Genomic DNA, 21,748 nt, shown 5'->3' on the forward strand with positions numbered 1-21,748 from the left:
GCGGAGGGCAGACTTTGGCCTGTTCAGGTCACTGGTTGACAGAGTCCCTTGGGAGACAGCCCTGAAGGACAAAGGGGTCCTGGAAGGCTGGACAGTCTTCAAGAAGGAAATCCTAAAGGCGCAGGAGCAGGCGGTCCCCATGTGCCGTAAGAAGAGCTGGCGGGGAAGCAACCGGCCTGGCTGAACAGGGAGATTTTGCTGGGACTCAGGGAAAAGAGGAGAGTTTATCACCTCTGGAAGAAGGGGAAGGCAACTCACGAAGAGTACAAGGATCTCGTTAGGTCAAGCAGGGACAAAATTAGAAAGGCAAAAGCCCAGCTAGAGCTCAGTCTGGCCACAGTCATAAAGGATAATAAAAAATGTTTTTACAAATATATTAACAACAAAAAGAGAGGCAAGGAGAATCTCCATCCCCTACTGGATATGGCGGGGAACATTGTCTCCAAGGACGAGGACAAGGCTGAGGTACTTAATGCCTCCTTTGCCTCAGTCTTTAACAGCCAGTCCAGGTATCCGCAGGGTATTCAGCCCCCTGAGCTGGAAGATGGGGATGGAGAGCACAATGTACTCCTCATAACCCAGGAGGAAGCAGTCAAGGACATGCTAAACCACCTGGACACCCACAAGTCTATGGGGCCTGATGGCATCCACCTGAGAGTACTGAGAGAGCTGGCAGAGGAGCTTGCCAAGCCACTTTCCATCATTTTTCAGCAGTTCTGGTTAACAGGGGACGTCCCAGAAGACTGGAGGCTTGCCAATGTGACGCCCGTCTACAAGAAAGGCCAGAAGGAGGATCCTGGGAACTACAGGCCTGTCAGCCTGACCTCTGTACCGGTGAAGATTATGGAGCGGTTGGTCTTGAGAGTGCTCACAGGGCACCTGCAGGACAACCAAGGGCTCAGGCCCAGCCAGCATGGGTTCATGAAAGGCAGGTCCTGCTTGACCAACCCGATCTCCTTCTATGACCAGGTGACCCGCCTAGTGGATGAGGGAAAGACTGTGGACGTTGTCTACCTGGACTTTAGTAAAGCCTTTGACAGCGTCTCCCACAGCATTCTCCTGGAGAAACTGGCGGCTCATGGCTTAGACAGGTTTATTCTTCGCTGGGTGAGGAACTGGCTGGATGGCCGAGCCCAGAGAGTTGTGGTGAACGGCGTTAAATCTGGCTGGCGGCCGGTCACAAGCGGTGTTCCCCAGGGCTCGGTTCTGGGGCTGGTCTTGTTCAATATCTTTATCGATGATCTGGATGAGGGGATCAAGTGCTCCCTCACTAAGTTTGCAGATGACACCAAGTTGGGTGGGAGTGTTGATCTGCTGGAGGGTAGGAGGGCTCTGCAGAGGGATCTGGACAGGCTGGATCGATGGGCAGAGGCCAACTGTATGAGGTTTAATAAGGCCAAGTGCAGGGTCCTGCACTTTGGCCACAACAACCCCATGCAACGCTACAGGCTTGGGGAGGAGTGGCTGGAGAGCAGCCCGGCGGAAAGGGACCTGGGGGTGCTGGTTGACAGCCGGCTGAACATGAGCCGGCAGTGTGCCCAGGTGGCCAAGAAGGCCAACAGCGTCCTGGCCTGTATCAGGAATAGTGTGGCCAGCAGGAGTAGGGAAGTGATTGTGCCCCTGTACTCGGCACTGGTGAGGCCACACCTTGAATCCTGTGTTCAGTTTTGGGTCCCTCACTACAAGAAGGATGTTGAGGTGCTGGAGCGTGTCCAGAGAAGGGCAACGAAGCTGGTGAGGGGTCTGGAGCACAAGTCTTATGAGGAGCGGCTGAGGGAACTGGGGTTGTTTAGTCTGGAGAAGAGGAGGCTGAGGGGAGACCTTATCGCTCTCTACAACTACCTGAAAGAGCGTTGTGGTGAGGTGGGTGTTGGTCTCTTCTCCCAAGTAACTAGTGATAGGACAAGAGGAAATGGCCTCAAGTTGCACCAGGGGAGGTTTAGATTGGATATTAGGAAAAACTTCTTCACTGAGAGAGTGGTCAGGCATTGGAACAGGCTGCCCAGGGAGGGGGTGGAGTCACCATCTCTGGAAGTGTTCAAAAAACGTGTGGATGTGGCGCTTCAGGACATGGTTTAGGGAACATGGTGGCGCTGGATTAATGGTTGGACTTGATGATCTTGAAGGTCCTTTCCAACCTAGTGATTTTGTGATTCCATGAAAAATGCTGAGGTCCTTTTCAAAGGTAGTAAAACTTAATGGAGAGCTTTGTTGCCAAATTGAATATTATTAATGTTAGCCTTGTTTTTATGGGCATGGTCTTAACAAGTGTTAGGTCTTGTATTTTGTTATTCTCATCTTTTTAAAGTATGTAAAGTTTCTTTTATTTCTGCTTATATGACTTAAAATAGTCAGACTAAAGTAAACCTATTTAACTTGAGGGTGGAGAAACCCCATTTTCTACTGTAACGATTGCCCACTTTCAGTAGTAGAATTTTATCTTGATTTGTTGTATTTTTGGTTGGCATTACAAGCTTCTTTTCCTAGGTGCTTATGCTCTGAGAAGGGAAGACATTCCAAAACAAAAATAATTAAATAGCCTGTGGCATATGTCCAATGCAACCAGTAATGCTGCAGTCTTCCTAACAGTATTGTTGTAAACATGAAAATATATTTGATGGATGCTGTAAGTAATCAAAGAAACAGAAGGAAAAAAAATTGCTACTATAGACCGTATTACTCTAGATGTGACATGGCAGCCAAGATAAAAATTGGTGTAGGATTGAAAAACTCTTAATCGAGTAGGGAAATATTACCAAGGAGATATGTGTGTGTGTTTCTCTTTTCATGTTAATTTTGTCCACAACAACAGTGTCCCGTAAGAAAGATAGATTTTTATAGGAGCAATGTTTCAAAGTGGCATTTAAAATTAACACCTATACAAAATATAAGGGAAAGAGGAATTAAGGGCATGAGAAAGTGGCGTGCTTGCTTTTTTTTTTTTTTTTTTTTAAGGAGTTGAAGATAGATATTGACAACCAAGCCTGCCAGTAAACAGTCCACTGCAGGACTGTTTACTGCTGAGTTGTAGTCACCTATTGCTGATGTTTCAGCAAGTACTGCCACAACAATTTGCCTGTTAGTCTGCTTAAAACTGACGTTCTTTGTGTATGGAAGGGTGACACGGGCAAAAACAACAGAAGGTGGCTGAAGAATAGCCAGTGGTTCCCTATGTAACTAATTCCTGGAAACAGAATCAAGAAGTGGTTCAGTTTATTTGAAAAGATAAAGTTAGTGGACACACGCACGCACGCACCAGAAAGCGTTTTGAGGAGGTTCCCCTGCGGCTGATGTTGAGTGGCGGTGACCAGCAGCCCATAACTTGAAGTATGACCATTTCCCCACCCTTTTCCCCTCCCGGGTGCCTTTGGGGATGCCTGTTCTAATGCTGGGGTACATGCAGGTTATTACTGGTAGCACAGCTGGTTGGGTGCTGCATCAATATAACGACATATCCGGGAAGGGTTAAATAAGTGTATCTTTCTTTCAGAAATGACCTATACCTTCTGAACACTCTTTCAGAAACACCAAGCAAAACAGTATTTTAGGTGAAATGTACAATAAATTCAGGATTTTTTTCTTTCTGCAAATATTTATAGTGATGTTTCAAAAAAAGCTGGAGCATTTTTTTGATTCCAAAATGTGAGTACTGTAAATACGTAGACAAAAAATGGGCACATATCTGTCTTTTTTTAGGACCCTCATTTTAAATTTCTATAATCTGTGCCAATACACTGCAATTCTAAGAAATATTTGCTGTGTAATTGTTGAAGCAGGCGTGGAAAAATTACTGAAATCTGTTAAATATTATGTTTGCATTGCAGTATCACTGTCTAGGGTTGGTGTCTCTTGTGAAATATTTGATGTAGTGCAGAGTTAAGACTGGAAAAGCTTAACAGTGTTTACAGTTAGAGCTTGCTAGTACATATGAACGTGTAGCAAAACACTACTGTTTGTAGGCAAAAAAAGAGAACATGAGGCAAACTGCACTGGACAACTGGTATGAAGTCTTGCGGATTATATACAGGGGACTATAAAGCAGTGAAAGTATAGAAGGGACTTTGGAAAAAATACAGCTTGTAGCACTGATAATTTTTGGTTGTTTTTTTTTTCTTCCCTCAGTCTGTTTTGAAGATATTTTTCCCTCTCTGGTGCTTGAGTTGTAATCAGCTACAGTTACAGTGTTCTTTTTGCAGTTAACACTTTAAGAAATTGTTGGTGTTTGTTCATTTGCTTACTCAGGTGGGATGCTTCTTATTAACCATTCTGTCGCTTAGCGTAGGTGAGGATGTGGTTGGCGCGTGAGGGTCCCTGAAGCTCCTTGGGAGCATGGCTGACATACATGAAAATACTGAGTGATTTCGTGATTAAACTGAGAGATTGCTTTCGGCGCAGATGAATGCCAAGCAACGAGGAGAGGACAAAACAGACTTTTACGCAAAACTATGCGTATAGCAAAACATAGAACCCTGCCTGGACAATGACAGGTTCCTGACTGCGTGTTACTGCTCAGGAAAAGGGCATTGGGTTTGTTTTGGGTAGTTTTCTGCAAAAACCTGCCTTAGTGCCAGTTAAAAAAAAAAGAAAAAATAGTTAGAAATCATTGTGGAAAAGAAGTAGAGGATGAAAGAGAAGGCTCGAATATGCCACGTTATAAGTCCCCGTCTTGAATGCTGTATGCCAGCTTGTTCCAAGATTTAGTAGACGAGGAAGAGGCATGGAGAAGGTGTGGGCTGGCTTCTGGAAGAAGAAAGGGTAAATAAGATTGGGACTAATCAATCTGGAGAAGGGATGTGATGAAGGGGATGAAGAAAGTAAAGATGTATGTTGCAGAACTTAAATGCAAAAAGATACTTTGGAAGACAAAACCATAGTGGTTTCAATAGTAAATTGGACACTCCCATGGGGAGTACGGATTTAATTATATGGGTTTGGGTGCATCCTATGGTTCTGGGCATGCAAATTTTAGGAATCCCTAAATTTCTCGTTGCTGGAGTTGGGGAAAATACCCAGACAGCATTGTTCGCAGCTCCCCATCTTCTACTTGTTCCTTAGATATCTGTGCTAAGCCTTTCAGAAACAGCATACTCGGTCAGACAAACCTTTGAATTGACTACTGGCTCTAGTACGTGCCTGCTGGAAAAGAAGTGTGCGGAAGAGGCTTGGCTATCGCTAGAGCACCTCTTTGGATGCGTCCCCAGGGTTGTTGCAGAGAGGGGAGTGTTTGTACTCAAGGCTGGCTGTGTAAGCTAAACTGAACTTCTCCCTCTCAGGAGAGGTGGCTTTTTTCTCTCTTTTGCCAGTGAAATGGGGATGGTGATACCTTGCTGTTCTTCTCCTTTTCCAACTTCTGTATTTTGTGTCTGTCTTCCTTTTGAATAAGACCAGTTCCTTTCTTATCTGTTGCCCATAGCTGCCTTTTTTTATCCCCCCTCTAAGAGCAGCTGCATGAAAATGGTGACTGTTACCAGGTTTTGATCAGCAGCTGCAAAACCAAGGAGTCCTCTTAATTTCCTGCTGCATCTGTATGGTGAAGCTTTGCAGTAGTAGTATGTCCTCACCTCTGAGAAGATCACATTACATTAATTAACAGTTTGCAGTTGGAAGGTTTTTTTGTAACTATAAGAGCTCTTTGTTTACCTCTTAAACAAACATAGTTCTGCATTAGTTACATCCAGGGTAAATTGTCTTTTTTCCAAGCCCTTGTTGGTTTTGGAAGGCTCAGTTTGAAGGGAGCGGGCTGTGGTGTTTTGTTTGTCTTCGATACGCTATCTCCATTAACGTATTAAAACGCAGAACTGCTTTTGGTGTGTTAGGAAATCTATATTTTAAAATTGTAAAATATAACTGTAATTAACCTGAAAATAAGTAACCTCAATGCAAAATTTTCATGTGAGGAAATCAATGGCCATACAGTTGCCATGTCTGGTACTTTTTTTAATTTTCATCCTCATTTGCTGCAACACGTGTGCAAGACTGTCCAGTGATGTAACCTTTGCCTGTTATTTTTTTTGTATATATATATATAATGACGTACTGCTTTACGTCTCTGAGTTGTCTCTTCACTTTTGAGGACTGAACACCAAAAGAAAATGCTATGCTTTAAGGTGTAGAAGGTCACAAACTTACAGCGATAATGACAAACACTAACGAACATATTTTAACCCTGTCAGTGCTGTTTTCTGATCCCTACCAGCTGGCCAAATCTCCCTGCGCAGAGGTGCGGTTTCTAAAGCCAATGGGGTTTTGATTCCAGTCTAAGGATCTTAAAAGTGTGTTTAGAAGGTTGGATGTAGGAGACATCTTGTACTGAACTGCAGCTGTCCCTTGTTTGTGGTTTGAAACTGCAACTTTTGAGGAGTGCAGAGAGAGTTTATATCAAAACTCAGGAGGTCTCTTGCCAATTCAATAAGCATGAAAAGTGGCGTGTGGTGGTTACGGCTTGGTGGGTCTTGCTGAAAGTTTTGTCTCTCAAAGTGTGTAATCACTGGCTCTTACATTTCACAAGTAATTTTCTGGTATTTGAGTACGTCTTTGGAAGTATGAGTCGTGGGAAAAGATCTACTTAAAGCTTACACAAGTTTACTGACTTCTTTTGGCTTAGTCTAGTCTATTGTACTCTCTTGGGTCTCCACTTTTTTCACTACGGCTAGGACAGAAGCCATAAAATCTTATATCAGTCTTTAGAAATCAGAGGTGATTTCAGTTGTTTTAATTTACCTTTCCTATGGAAAAACAAACCACTGTGGCCAGGGATACCATTTCATCTTCTGTTGCTAATGAAATATGGGGCAACAGTGGTGTTCCTGCAAATTCCCTTTGAAGGGACCTCTTTAAAAGGAATTTAATCAACATAGTGTGGTTTACAAGGAAAAAGTATCGAAAGCGTCCCTTATCAATTTTGTATTTGGTATGCATCACATTTGCATTTATTCTGCTGAAATGAAAAAAAAAGGTATTTGATAAGCCATGAAACATTTATGAATAAATGTGAAACTTCTGTGACAATATAAAACATTAGTTTTCAATTTCATTTTGTTCACTTCTGTTGTCTCTGAGAGTGATCACAAACTGAATTCAGTTTCTTACTCTTCACTTTAAGCAGTTGAAAAATCTTGTCGTCTTTAACTTCTTCACAAAAAGTGATATGGAAAGAGGATTAAATCATTAATACAACAAGACAGACTTTAAAAAGTAAAAAAACTTTATTGTGTAGCTCCTTTCACAGACAACTTGCCTCATTAATCGTAACAGATTTAAAATCAAAGATTGATTTATTTTAAAATATTTGATATAAAGACTTCACCTACATCCGAAGGCAGTTTTTGAAATACAAGTAGAAAAGTGTGTAATATTCTAAATTTTAATTTCTTTAGTCTTTCTCTTAATATCTCTTATACTTCATACAGGTCAAAGTAAGCAATGTTCAAATACAGTTAAAATGTGGAGATATAGGATATTCCAGTTATTTAGGTGAGCCTGTTTAGTGTCTTCAATGGCCCCACAAGTGTTTGAAGTATCTTGGTTTTTAAAAAAAAAAAAAAAAAATCATAGCATTGGGTATTATTAGAACTGTAAAGATAGAGCTTCTTCAGAAAGATTATGACGAATTAAGCAAGATCCATCAATGGCATTTAAATAACAACTTACTTTTATGTGTTTAAGACAGCACACGCATGGATGTTCTGAAGTACTTGTTTGTGAGACTTGCTGTGCGTTTCCAGCCGATTGTAACGAAGTCTCAGACCTCAGTTTTCAGGAAAAAGCTTTCAAAACTTTCCTATCTTGGCCTGTAACACATTTTTCCAACACTTTAACCCTGCCTCCCCCCACACATACTCCATTACTTTAATCTGACAAATTTTATGGACATTTTGTATGGAGACTTTAACATACAGATGGATTATAGATCCAAGATGTTATCTTATTTTTCTCTTATGAATGCTAATTATTTGGTGTTATGTTTCTAATGTGGAGTACAGAAAAACCTGTTCCTTCTGTGTCATGAGGAATGGCCTGTTTACTTTCATACCTTCAAATTCTGTCTAGTTAAGTGACTGGGAACAAGACCAGAAAGAAATAATGCTCTATTTGCCAATTCTAATAGCAAAAATTGTTTAGACTTGAGAAATATCTCATTGTCTATGAATCCATTAAAATATCCATCACTGCATGGGTCTTGTTTCCTCTCACAGAAATACAGTCTGTATTTCTTCATTTCCATTTTCCTTTTAAAGTCTATTATCCTTTATATGATCTTGTCACTCGAAGTTCTTTATTTGGCTTATTGTAAGTGTAATTTTCTTCTGTATGTTAACTTCTCCTGGTGTTTGAAACAAAAGGTTTCTGCTTTCTCTTTGCAATCTTGATGCTGTTAGATGACTTAAAAGATGTTGGAAAGGGAGAAAGCAGAGCGTTAACCCACTGAAGTGCATTGGTATTAGGAAAGTTAAATAAACCTTTCCCATCCTTCTAAAAATAAGTATATGATGATTGATCTGTTTGGCTTGTTTAAAATGTATTTTGTCACAACTGTAAAATGAATTTATTGGATCCCGTTGTCACTTTAATTTTGCTCTGTGCACGGTGTCTATATCTGTAACATTTCAGTAGCTTCCAGGGGACTGAGTTTCACATTTACTCTGTGTTCTTAATATGACTAGCGTGTTTTCATGCTAATAGGGATTGTGAAACTGCTGAGCTAATAAAACATAATTAATAGAATGTTATTGTTTAAACTATTTCCAGGTACATCCACCTTTATGGAAGCATTAGCAGCCAATGGTACAACCAACATACAGACATCTGTAACAGGAGTGACAGCCAGCAAACGAAGGTTTATTGATGACAGGAGAGATCAACCTTTTGATAAAAGGCTACGTTTCAGCGTGAGACAAACGGAGAGTGCGTACCGGTACAGAGACATTGTTGTCAGGAAACAAGATGGATTCACTCACATTTTGCTATCAACAAAATCATCTGAAAATAATTCACTAAATCCAGAGGTCAGAACAATTCTGATTTTGGGCGGGGGGGGGAGGGTGCTTGGGGGAATTCTAAGTCGTTGCCTCATTTATGCCTCTTATTCAGGCACACATGTACACAAAACAAGGCTCAGGTTGTTGTTTGCAAGATGTTAAACATACAACTGACTTCAAGTGTACTTAAGTTGTGTTCAAGGACTATCTTATCTGAACATGTAGATATACTGTCTTCTGTAAGACGTGTCGATTTACGAAGTGCAACTTGAATTAAAGTTCTTTTTTTCTGAACTGGTTGCATATGCCATCTGCTGTCCAAATTACAGAAATGCTGAATGAGTGCTTTAGTTGCAGATAACATCTAATAGATCTTTTCTTAATGATTTCATTATTTTAGTCTAATTACATTTTTGAAATTCAAAGCTTCTAATACTTTTTTTACTTTATTATTTTTTGGATAATGAAAAAAGTTAACTTTTCTAGCATGATGGTTGAGTGGATCCTAAGGAAAAAACTTAAAATGTCAAAGATCTTGTGGAGGGAGGAGAACAATATGCTACTTTTTAATGGTGGAATAAAAAGATTCTAATGAGTTTTTGTCTTTTCAGGTAATGAAGGAAGTCCAAAGTGCACTGAACACAGCAGCTGCAGATGACAGTAAACTTGTGCTGTTCAGTGCAGTTGGTAGCATTTTCTGCTGTGGTCTTGATTTTATTTATTTTATACGACGTTTAACAGACGATAGAAAAAAGGAAAGCACTAAGATGGCAGAAGCTATTAGGTATGTAAGATTGTCTTCAGTCATGTGAGTGGGTATTCATCATGTAGTCTGGCTTGTTTTATCTTTTTTATTTCAGAAGTCTCTAATTCAACACGAACTCAGACACATTCACCTGTTATGTGATATAGTGTGCAGCACTTCTTTATACTCCCTGTCCCTTTCTATTTGGGTTGTCATTTCATGCATCACTATTTTTCCTACTAAAATTTAACTTACGAAGACTGGTAGTATGGCAATACTCCTCCAGTTGAAACCAATTAAAAGGCTTAAACAGCCATAGGGTTTCAGGAAAACAAATTTAACACGCACAAGATGTGGATTGAATGAGTAACTTACTATAGTACATTCAGACCAGTGGAATGATGGATATTTGAGAGGACTAGATTAATAATACTAGTGACCATAATCCCAATGCTAGGTACCAAACTCAACGTTTAAACAAAATGAGCTGAACTACTACAAACTAGGAGAATATATATGGAAAAAAGTGGATCTTAGAGATATGTTTTAACAGTACAAACAAGTAGTTTCTCATTTGAACACCAGTTTTGAGGACGTGGGCTCTTGTATGCTTCCAGAGTGTCTATATTCCTTCAGAGACCTATGTTCTGTTGTCGTTATCAATATTCATGTCCCTAAAAAAGGCCTCGTAACATGTAAAGCCTGTTTCACTGGAGGCACCGTTGCCTTATAGAGGTGATAGTAGTGGGGTTTTTTTCCAAAGGAAATTTTTCAATCGTTCTATGTAAAAGTTGCTCATGCAGTTACTTCAGATGCAGCCAGGGGACGGAGGCTCTTAACACCAAGTTTCTGTCACTAGTTTAATTCAGGCCCTTTCAGAAGCCAGATTTGTCACCTATTCGTCATTGTTAATAAAATGGATAAAGGTAACTTGAACTGCCCCTTCAAATATAATAATGGTATTTTTCATATATATGCTAGAGATGGTAATATTGAGACATGATTAAAATTATCTTAAGTCCCTGGATGGGATGTTTGTGTGATGGCTTGCATAAGACTGTTCCAGGAATTTTTGTGCATTCATCTATTTCTGTTCACTAGAATGAGTGAAGCAGCAGCATGATAACCTTTAGTGATGGATGCAATGTAGTACAAATGTCCTGTTTCACAGAAATATAAAAACAAGCAATGCAGATAAAGAGGAAACTTTAAAATTACCACTCAGTCCCCCTTTTAAAAATTTTGATTAAAAATCCCGTATTTCAGCATCTAATACTGGAATGAAAAATCGTCTGTCATTGAGAGCAAAGGAGTGCTTTACAAGTGCTGACAACTGTATGTTATATATTGTATTCGAATCAGAATTTGTCAAGTACTTGAAGTAAATATGGACAACCCCTTCACTATATGTTGTTGCTGTTAACTGAGAGATGCCTGCACCTCAACTTCGAGGTTTTAGAAGTCTCTACTTGGTCAAATGTGTGTGTACACACACACGTATGTACACACACGCTTACTCTTTCCCAAGAGGCTTTTGAAGGCATTTGCTGTTTGAGAACAGAGAAGTATGTATGCTTTGTGGGTGTTGGAATGAATTGTCGTTTTGTGTTGATAACGAGGATGAGAATATGCATTTGTGACTTAATAGCATAGCACCCATACCATTATGGCCAACCAAGAGAGGGATGAGGAGGGGGAAGTTTGCAGGTGTGAGGCATGTGAAACAGAGCTCTACTATTCGTGGCTTGTTCATAATTTAAAAAGGCAGATTTATTTCTTAAGAAAAGCTCTCGCCCTGAAGTCCAGAAATATTCCTTAAGGAAACTCACTAATGCTTTGCCGATCTTCACTTATACCTATATACCTTATACCTTCACTTAAAACTATGGATAGATATCTTGTACGTAAACACAGTGATGACCAAGCAGTGCTGTAACCACAGTTTTGGTGCCCAGAGGTGAGGTGCAACTGCAGCCTCATCTGAGAGGGCTGTGAGGCGTGTGAATGTACCACAAGCACCATATCAGCTGGTGCTTAGGAGGGGTGTTAAATCCGCATCTGCCCAATTACTGTGCTTTGTTGGGCTGGGAGAAATGCTAGGCTTTCACAGAATAAGAGAACAGTTGAGGTTGGAAGGGACCTTTGGAGGTCATCTTGTTCAGCCTGCCCCTGCTCAAGCAGAGTTGCCTAGAGGAAGCTGCCCAGGACCATGTCCAGGCAGGGTTTTTGAATATCTCCAAGGATGGAGAGTCCATGACCTTGCTGGCCACCAGTCACCCTTACCGTAAGAAAGTGTTTGCTGGTGTTCAGAGGGAACCTCCTGTGTTTCAGTTTGTGCCCACTGCCTCTGGTCCTATCACTGGGCACCACTGGAAAGAGCCTGGCTCCATCCTCTTTGCATCTTCCCTTCAGTTGTTTATACACATTGACGAGACTGAGATCCCCCTGAGCCTTTTCTTCTCCAGGCTGAACAGCCCCAGCTCTCTCAGCCTTTCCTCACATGAGAGATGCTCCAGTCCCATAGTCATCTTTGCTAGACCATATTCAGTAGCTCCACATCTCTCTTTCACTGGGGAGCCCATAACTGGACACCAATGCTGAGCAGAGGAGAAGGATCACCCCCCACAACCTGCTGGCAATGTTCCACCTAATGCAGCCCAGGATACCGTGAGTCTTCTTTGTCACAAGGGCACATTGCTGGCTCAAGTTCAACTTGGTGCCCACCAGGACCCCTAGGTCCTTTTCTGCCAAGCTGCTTTCCAGTTTGGCTTCCAGCATATACTGGTGTCTGGGGTTGTTCTTCCCAGGGTGCAGGACTTTGCACTTCCCCTTGTGGAACTGCATGAGGTTCCTGTCAGCCCATTTCTGCAGCCAGTCAAGGTCCATCTGGATGGGCAGCACGACCCTCTAGTGTATCATCCCAGTATCATCAGCAAACTTGCCAAGGGTACACTCTGCCCCATCACACAGATGATGAATGAAGCTGTTGAACGGTACTGGGTCCACCCAGCACTGCCCCCCCTGGGGTGCAACACTAATTACTGACCTCCAACTAGACTTTGTGCTACTGATCACCACCCTCTGGGCCAGCCATTCCGACATTTTTCAGTCCACCTCACCATCTGCTCATCCAACTCATACATCAAGAGCTTGTCTATGAGAGTCTTACGGGAGACAGTGCTGAAAGCCTCACTCTGAAGTGTAGGTAGACAACATCCACTGCTCTCCCCTCATCCCCCACGCTAGCCGCCTCACGGTGGAAGGTTATCAAGTTGGTTTTGAAAGTGATGTTATTGTGGAGATTAATTATTACCGAGTTTTGAAGGGCTGGTGTATTTACTCTCTATATATGTAGTGAGTGCATGTTTCTGTTTCTCTTCAGGAATTTTGTGAATACTTTTATTCAGTTTAAGAAGCCTATAATTGTAGCAGTTAATGGCCCAGCCATTGGACTTGGAGCATCTATATTGCCTCTGTGTGACGTGGTTTGGGCTAACGAGAAGGCTTGGTTTCAGACACCATACACTACTTTTGGACAAAGTCCAGATGGATGTTCATCCCTTACATTCCCCCGGATAATGGGCCTGGCTTCTGTAAGTAGTTTGCAGGGTAGGGGCTGACAGCTTCACAATGCAGTTGTGATAATTTATCCAGAGTGATTTCAAGACTTTACCTTTGTGTGTTGTCTTTATTTTTTCTTTCTCATGAAAACCTTTCATGAGAAACCAGTATTTATAGCTTCTCTGCTTCATGCTGTTACAACTTAGTCTTCACCTGCGTGCACAGAACAGAAAAGCAGGCACAGGACCTAATCCCAAGTCATGGGCACCCTTAACCCCGACGGTGGCACAAGGGTTACGTCCTGCATAGCAGGACACACCTTCCCTGCTGATGCCTTGTGAGGACCAGCCACCAGTGTCTTGCATTCAGGACAGCATGAGGGTGTAGCGGAGAACGGGCTGGTCTGCACCCAGTGTTGTTACATAGCACAGCACTGTGTCACCAACTGTTTAGCAGTCTCATGCTAGTATATGCAACATAAGTAATTCAGCTTTCATGCACTCATTGCTCTCAAGAAGTCGTGTCGAACTTCCCCACTTTGTAGATATCTGCTGATGTTTAACACTAGTCTGTTATGCAAGAAATACTTTGTGTGAAGGAACTGGGTTTTTTTTTTTCCAGTCTTGCACTTGATCTACAGTACTGCTGGATTGAAAAAAAACCAACGAAAACCAACCAAACAAAAAAAAAACACCAAAAAAGCAACACTGTTGCTGAAAACATAAGCCATGTATTACTTGGTATCCTTTTTCTGGCTTTCCAATTAGATGAAAGACTCAAATGTAACAAAAAGCTATCTAAAAATCTCTTCCCTACATTATATTCATGTTGCTTACTATTTGTTGTGCTGTGTTCTTTGAAAACTGTTAGACCTATGTCCCATTCCAATCTGAAGTTGAATAGTAACAGTATGAAACAAGTACTTATAGTTACACCTGTTTTTTGTAAATTACTGTTTATTATAAAAGCCATTTTTTCCCCGTAGGTATTTATTGTTTTTAAAAATACAGATTTTGATATACTAAAAGCATCAGTTTGAACAGATCTAATGACTAATTTAATGTGATGTCTGGATTTAGTTATTAGAAGGGAACAGAAAAGGTAACTGAAATAGATTAACAGCTATAAAAGTATCTTTAATATTTTGGCATGTTTCAAACTACTGATTGTTCCTTTCCCTTTTTATTTGGCCATCCATCCATTCATCCATCCATTCCATCCATTCCTGTCCTTTAGAGACTTGTGGTTGTTACTTCTTGTTTCTTTAGAAGTTGTACCAAAAAACACAAGAAGCTCTTCCCTAGTATGTTCTTTCATATGTGCTTGTGAATGCTCTCATTTTTCAATATGAAGACTTAAATCGAAAGCTTCCAGTGATAACAACTCCTCCACAATATTCAGTGTAAAAGGTGGCGGGGGGAAAAGTCTACTGCTTTCCTACTATCCTTGACCCTCTGCAGTACAGCAATGTCAATGCTGTACGGGACAAAGTTGAACTTCAAGCAGCAGATTCTGTGGAATATATTCAGAATCTATACTGAAAACTTTGATAAAGTAGCATGCTCCCCACCTATAAAAGGGAGAGAGAAGTCAGCAGAAAGAAGAGACACTATGAGTGAGATGAGAAACATTCAGGGGGGAAAAGATTAAAATACTGTTCGAAAGAAAGAATTAAGGCCTCTGTATGCATCATAAAATTTCCTACGTATGTATTAATTCAGCAATATTAGTCCCACACTTAACCCTCGTGAGTCACAATTCAGTGCATTCTTTTTATTACCAGCAGTAAAAATTTTCAATTGCAAGATTGTTGGATGTATCCTCCCTACTGAGTCAGTCTTGGCCAGTTAGCAGGTCTGGTATGGAGGGTTTGTTTTTCCTACAGAACGTGTTCAACAGAGGTCATTTTTACAGGAAATCTGAAGCCCAGACCTTGGGATTCAAAACTGATACTGTACTGGAAATACCAAGAATTTTAGAAGGATTCAATTTTGGTTTTGATATTTGAAAATAATCTGTAATAGAAATTAAGGTGATGTCTGTTTGGGGGGATGAGTTACCGTGTCTCTGCTGTGGAGTTCTTGGTCTGGTTTCTGGTCCTGGATATAAAGCACAGGAGCGGCATGGTCAAGCTTTACATGCCAGGTTTCCCTGTCAGTCTCCAGCATGCTTAGCAGTATTTCTTATGCTTTTCTGTCAGTCATGAGGGATATGGGTTTCCACAGGGCCTGTAGTCAACATCACAGCCAGGGTCTTGAGTGTTACAGAGACCAGCTGCCTCCTGATTGTAGTGCGAAAGAGTTGAGGTGCTCCATGGCAGCTAGCGCCTGTGGGCTTGTGCGAAAGGTTCCCCGTGAGCCTCAGAGCACTCGCTGTAAAAGAGAGACCAGAGGCTGTCCCAGTGAAGTTCCTCTCTGGAAGGAGAAAGACAGACCAAGTGGAAAATGAAGGTGGTTGATAAGAATCTCATATGAATAAAATATTTTTATCATCCTCATTTTATTCCTGTATTATATTTCTTGGAAAGTAACTACCAAGCGTGTTAATTTTCACAGCAGATGCAAGGCATCGTTATTTGATTAAAACTTGTTTAGTAGTGGGTCTCTGGCATATGCTGTGTATAGATCAAAAGTGAAGATGCCAGAGTGAAACATTCCACTTCAAAACCTGTCAACGGAGAACACTAATGGGAGTGCTCATTTCATGTGAGGTTTTCAGCTAATGCTGTGTTACAGCTGGTAGAAATGAGATAACTGCAGCATTAGCATATGTGGTTTTCATGTTCAGGAGAACTCAGCAGTTGTTACTGAGTTCCGGGGTGGGGGAACGATTATTAAGGTTTTCTAGCATTTATTTTTGTTACCAAAGATACATGTGAAGAATATGACACCTGACCACCTGACTGACTTAAACTTCTGACTTTACTAACTCCTGGTTAGACTGACTTCATATTTTGTTCTTTGATAATAAATGTTAAGTATCTTTTTAAATTATTTTGGAAGAATTTTTTTCCCCCCATATCTCCTTAGGAAAATGATTCCTGGTTTTAGACAAACTTGTGGTTTTTTTGGCTAGCATTTGAGGTTAGTATCTGGAAAATTAGAAGGTAGAGTTGTGATAGTTAATGAACCTTGTAGATTTGATTTTGCTTTCACAGCAGGTAGAACAATAGGAGTATATAATTCACAGCTTTATTTTGAGACTTGTTTTTTTTTAAACTACTATATACGTGAACCACAATTTTTCATATTAACTTAGGACAGATGTGCTGATAATAAATTTTATGTAAAAGAACCTAGGAAACATCTCTCTTTTTACATGCCTAATGGTCAACCAAACTGCCAGTAGTATTTCATTACAAAGGAGCAAGCAGTAGACCTCTCAGTTTTCAAATTTCTTCACGGGTAAAATGGCAATACAAGGAACATTACCTACAGTAATAGATAACTTGAGATCCTGAACTGAAGGTTGTTGTAATAATTACTAAAATTTCCAGTATTGGAGAACATTAAAAAACCTCAGAATTTTGTCCTCAGAAAACCTGTTGCATTTGGGTGTTTTATAACAGCCTTATTTCCCACATTCAAAGAGTCCAATGATGTCTTTGTTGCATTTTCAATGTAAATTAGTCATTGAGAAACAGTAAAACTCTTTTTTTTGAGGTTTACAATTACTCTTTTTAATCTTCATTGGTTTGTTTTCGTGCAGGTGTAACTGCAAACAAAAAGTTTATCTATGTAAGAAAGGTAGAATTAAAGCATAAGCATAAACAGTGTTGGGATGAAGTTTTAATGGGGAAGCTAACAAATAGTGAAGCGTATGATAACAGGAAATCAAAAAATTTCACAGAACTATAGATCGCCTAATTGCATAGAATGTAATCCTCAATACCTTTAAACTATGTGTACAAGATCTTTTAAACTCTGGCTTGTGTGAGGTTTTTTAATAAGACTGCTAAATCAGCTTTTGAAAGGATTTAATCAGCTCAATATTGAACTCCTGAATCAAACGGGAATGTTTACCTTCTATGAGTTTGATCAGAAATTGGAATACATCTTGATAACTTCAGTAGGTTTTAGAGGTCAAACTCTGTAAGATAATTAAGCCATTTTAAATGTTGCATCATAAGTGAAATACTGCTGAAGACTTTCGAGAAGTGCCAAAAATAAACCATATATTTAGGTTTCAAACACTTTCAGTACTAAAAAAACTTTTTATTTGCAAAATATTTAACTGTTCTTTTCTACCAAGGCTGGCAGTGCCTAAAAGGTCTACTACCAAAACTGGGTTAGCTTTATAATTTACAGATAACGTAGATTTTTAGGAAAGATTTCACTGCTGCAACTAGCATTATTATAAAGGGCAAGCTGATGTATTCATTGCTGTTTTACAGACCTGCCAGGCATTATTACCTGTTACCATGTATACAGTTAATCAAGTCAGCAATACTGCAAAAAAAGCTAGAGCTAATGACCATCCATGAATGGGAAATGACAAAAGACATTTTCACATTTAATCCTTAATCATAGGGACCTCTGTATTTTTTATAACTACTAATGTAGTATAGTGAAAAACATTGACAAGCTATCTGTAGGCAAATCTTTTTTCTTTATTAATTAAAAGTTGGAAGAGCTATAATAAAACTAGTTCAAATAGTGCAGGCATTTTCCTTATTTGTTTTGAACATTTTTCCTTTAATGAGTTTTGTCTCATTACATTTCATACCAGAAGTAACTTTTTATCCCTTCAGGCCAATGAAATGTTGTTCAGTGGAAGGAAGCTGACTGCACAGGAAGCTTGTGCCAAAGGACTCGTCTCTCAAGTGTTTTGGCCGGGAACATTCACACAAGAAGTAATGGTTCGAATTAAGGAACTTGTCACATGTAATGCAGTTGTAAGTTTCCTTGATTTTCTTACAATACATGTTTATGATTAGATTAATAAGACTTAGACTACATCATTATGTCCTTCTAAAAAAAGACCTTTTTCATGAAACAAGGACTGCATTTTAGTATAGCAGTGTCCTTTAACACATTCTTATGTAGCTTTTTGTTTCTGGGTTTTTGAGGATTTTTTTTTTTTAAGTTTGCATCTGACTCTTCTTTATCATATGCCATAGTACATTGTGGCATAGTACATTGTCGTTAAGAACACTAAAACAGCATTGGACTCTTTACAATATATTTTCGTTTTAACATAGTTGCGTAAGTCCGTCCAACTTACCTTGATTAACAGTGTAAACGGTTGCCCTAAGAACTGCACAGAAATACAGAAATCTGAAGTTGTAATTTACCATCTCGAGTTGTAATTTAAATTACTAAGGAAATAAATGCAGTCTTTGACATTATGTTGAACTTACAGTTTTACGAGTAACACCCACCTAGTGCATTTGTGGTTGAGTGCACTACCAGCAGTTGCACAAGATAGCTAAAACTACCAGTATTTGAGGCTTTCTTACAAGAAGAGATGCAGAACAAATTATTATCCAATTAAATGTTGGATTTTGAAACAGATTAATAGTTTTCCAAATGGAAAAGCAAACAAGATTTTTTTCAGTCTATTTTACATGCTCAAGAGATTCCAGGTCTGCCTGGTTATTAGAGCAGTTCTGGATAATAGAGTTATGATTAGCCTTCACCAAAATGGAGTTGGAGTTTTCTCTAGTTACCAGTATAAAACCATACATACATTCATAGTTATGATTGCAGGATTTTCATTATTTCTACATTTTTGTGAAATTGTAAATTGTGTTGGTACAGGGTAAAGGAAATCCTGTGTGATGCTATGAGAAATATTTCTTGGGGTCATAGCATGTCCATGAATTGACAAGCTTAAGTTCATAGTAAACTTCAAGCTTTGTCCATGTAAACCTGTAAGTGCACATGTTGCTCAGTTCTCATGTAGTACTAACCCAGCTCCTTTTTTTTTTATTTTTGGCCTAGGTACTTGAAGAATCCAAAGCTTTAGTACGTAGTATCATGAAGGTGGACTTAGAACAGGCAAATGAAAAGGAGTGTGAAGTTTTGAAGAAAATCTGGGGCTCCGCACAAGGGATGGACTCAATGTTAAAATATCTGCAGAAGAAAATTGATGAGTTCTGATGAGATGCCCATTGACACTGGAATTGTATTTCTTGGACATCAGGGCAAACCAAATATGCCCATTTAAAAAAAAACAAAACAAAACTATAAACTCACCCCTTGCTCAGCTTGGGAACAGGAGTGGACCCCCCTCCCCTTTTCATGTTAAAGGGTTTAAAAAGTACTGTATCACTTAAATTTGAACAAAACTCCTTTCTCCCCGATTGTTACATATAGATATATATACACACACACAAAAGTGTGTGTGCATATATATGTCTTTTTTTATATATATATATATTAAAAATGTAATATGTGTGTGAGAGTGTGTATGTAGACACACACACACAAGCTAAAAAAATTATAGAGTGCACTACCAAACATCTCTTTAAAGGCTCTAGTTTTTGTTATCTTTGGCTAGTACTGTATCAAATAGAATGGATTAAAAAGTGAATGGTGTTGCATTATTTTCTGTGTGGCAGGGAAGTCTGGAATAATGATTTTCTTTTTCATTAGAATACAGAAATGAAACGGGTATTAGCCAGCCCTTACTTTCACTGCCCAATGAGTCAGCTAAGATACAAGGCATTGTCTCAGAAGAAGGTTGAAATACCTCAAGTAATGGAACATTCTAAAATTTTTGGGAATGAAACCATATTAAGATTAAATCATACATATCCCCAAAAACAGAGTGTGCTCAGGATTAATGCTAAGAAAACACTCTGTCCTTTTTTGGGGGGAGGTATAGAAGGGTGGGAGGAAGGGGGCAGGAATATGTTTAATTCTTACCCAGATAGCATGAAGAAACCACTGTCTCTTGGGGAAGGGGAAGGAGGGGAAGGGGGAGGGAGATGGAAGGGGGAAGGAAGGAAGGAGAGAAAAAAACAAAAAAAGCTTGTTTTGCAGTATTAGTGAATCACTGAATATCTTTCTTATGTATGAATATTCTAAGTTATAAGTTAGTTTTAGTGGGTTTTTAAATAGTCTCTCTGGGGTTTTTTTGTTGTTTTTAAATAACTACATAAGTGCTTCTGTTGCTGGGTGAGAATACTACTTTATATACAAGTTTGGGTTTTGTTTTTGGTTCTTTTTTTCCTATTTGCTGGTTTAATTGATGTATTACACCAAAAATGCATTTTATGTTCATAAATTTTAGGTTCACTTAGAATATATTATTTAATAAGTTAAAATTCTTTTGGCACACTATTAAGTAAAAAAAACTTTTTAAAAAAACTACCTTATATTAGATGTTTAATGTTCTTTGTCTATGCTTTTTTATTATTTTAAATATACACTATATACAGTATGGTGTAAAAGAGTGCCCTGTGTAAATAGACCTATTTTGCATTCCTTTCAGGAGTGGTTATTGATTCCTGACTGCAGATATCTATTATTACTTGGGTATCTGTGCTTGCAATCTTATTGAATGTATTATGAAGAATGACAAAGAAATCAAACCTTATTTTTGTACAGTTTTGAAGTTTTTACTTGGAACTGACCCACCTCCCCTTCCCAGTGGAGAGCTGTACAGTGTGTAAATCTGCCTTTACCTTGGATTGGTACAGTATTTTTGCATCTGTGGGACCTACTTTTTTGTTCTAGTAGTTTGAACTATATATAAACTGTACAATCTGTAAAGTTTTTATAGAATAAATATTCAGCTGTGAAAACTGGTTAAATAAAACTAATATTTCTTAACACATTTTAAAGGTGGTTCTCATGTAGTTGTTTTTTTCAGAGACATTTCAGTTCTGATTTTAGAGAGTTGCTGAAACAAATCTTGCAAATTAAAGACTTCACTGTTTATGGTTTATTTTGTTACACTTCTACAAGCTCTTAACAATTTCCCTCAAATAAGGAGTTGAAAATTAATTTATAGTTGTAAACTATGTAGAAGTTTTCTCTTAGAGGAGGTGGATGGGTGAAGAAGACATACTCTTAATTATTTTGTTACAGTTCTAAAAGAACATTCAGTAAATGTTTCTTTACAGTCTCTTAAAAATGTGTCACTTTCCCTACAATGCTGTGGTAAAGTGAGAATTTCTTAGCTGGATTTCACTTTAATGAAAGGGAGAAAAGATATCTTACCTACAGTTCTGTAATGTTAAGCCTTCTGGAGTTCAACTCAAATTTATATAAAGATCCCTTTTCTGTTTTCTGGCATCTGTAAGAAGTATTTGGGCATAGATTTCAGCTGCAGGATTAGTTATGCTTTCCTTAAACATGAAAGAACTTCAACATAACAGAGGACTGCATCTAGAGATATTTAGAAGAACTAAATCAGTTGAAGGTGCAGTCAATTCAAATGGAAAAATATTTCTACTTGGATTATTTTTTGTGTTACTACCTGTTATAGAGGCTGTTACGCTGCCTACAACTTGCAT

At 39.2% G+C, this 21,748-nt stretch overlaps 1 protein-coding gene across 1 annotated transcript in view; it reads left to right on the forward strand.

Annotated features, from left to right (window-relative positions):
* Positions 1–19,774, forward strand: part of CDYL (chromodomain Y like) — a 108,037-nt gene extending 88,263 nt beyond the window's left edge. The window contains exons 4-8 of the mRNA XM_081996614.1: positions 8,749–9,005; positions 9,590–9,762; positions 13,106–13,316; positions 18,035–18,178; positions 19,227–19,774. Of these exons, the coding sequence (XP_081852740.1) occupies positions 8,749–9,005; positions 9,590–9,762; positions 13,106–13,316; positions 18,035–18,178; positions 19,227–19,385 (944 nt within the window). The 3' untranslated portion in view covers positions 19,386–19,774. The remainder of the gene's footprint in view (positions 1–8,748; positions 9,006–9,589; positions 9,763–13,105; positions 13,317–18,034; positions 18,179–19,226) is intronic.
* The last annotated feature ends 1,974 nt before the right edge of the window (positions 19,775–21,748 follow it).

This window comes from Phaethon aethereus (assembly GCF_964289735.1).
Source record: "Phaethon aethereus genome assembly, chromosome: 2".
NCBI lineage: Eukaryota > Metazoa > Chordata > Aves > Phaethontiformes > Phaethontidae > Phaethon > Phaethon aethereus.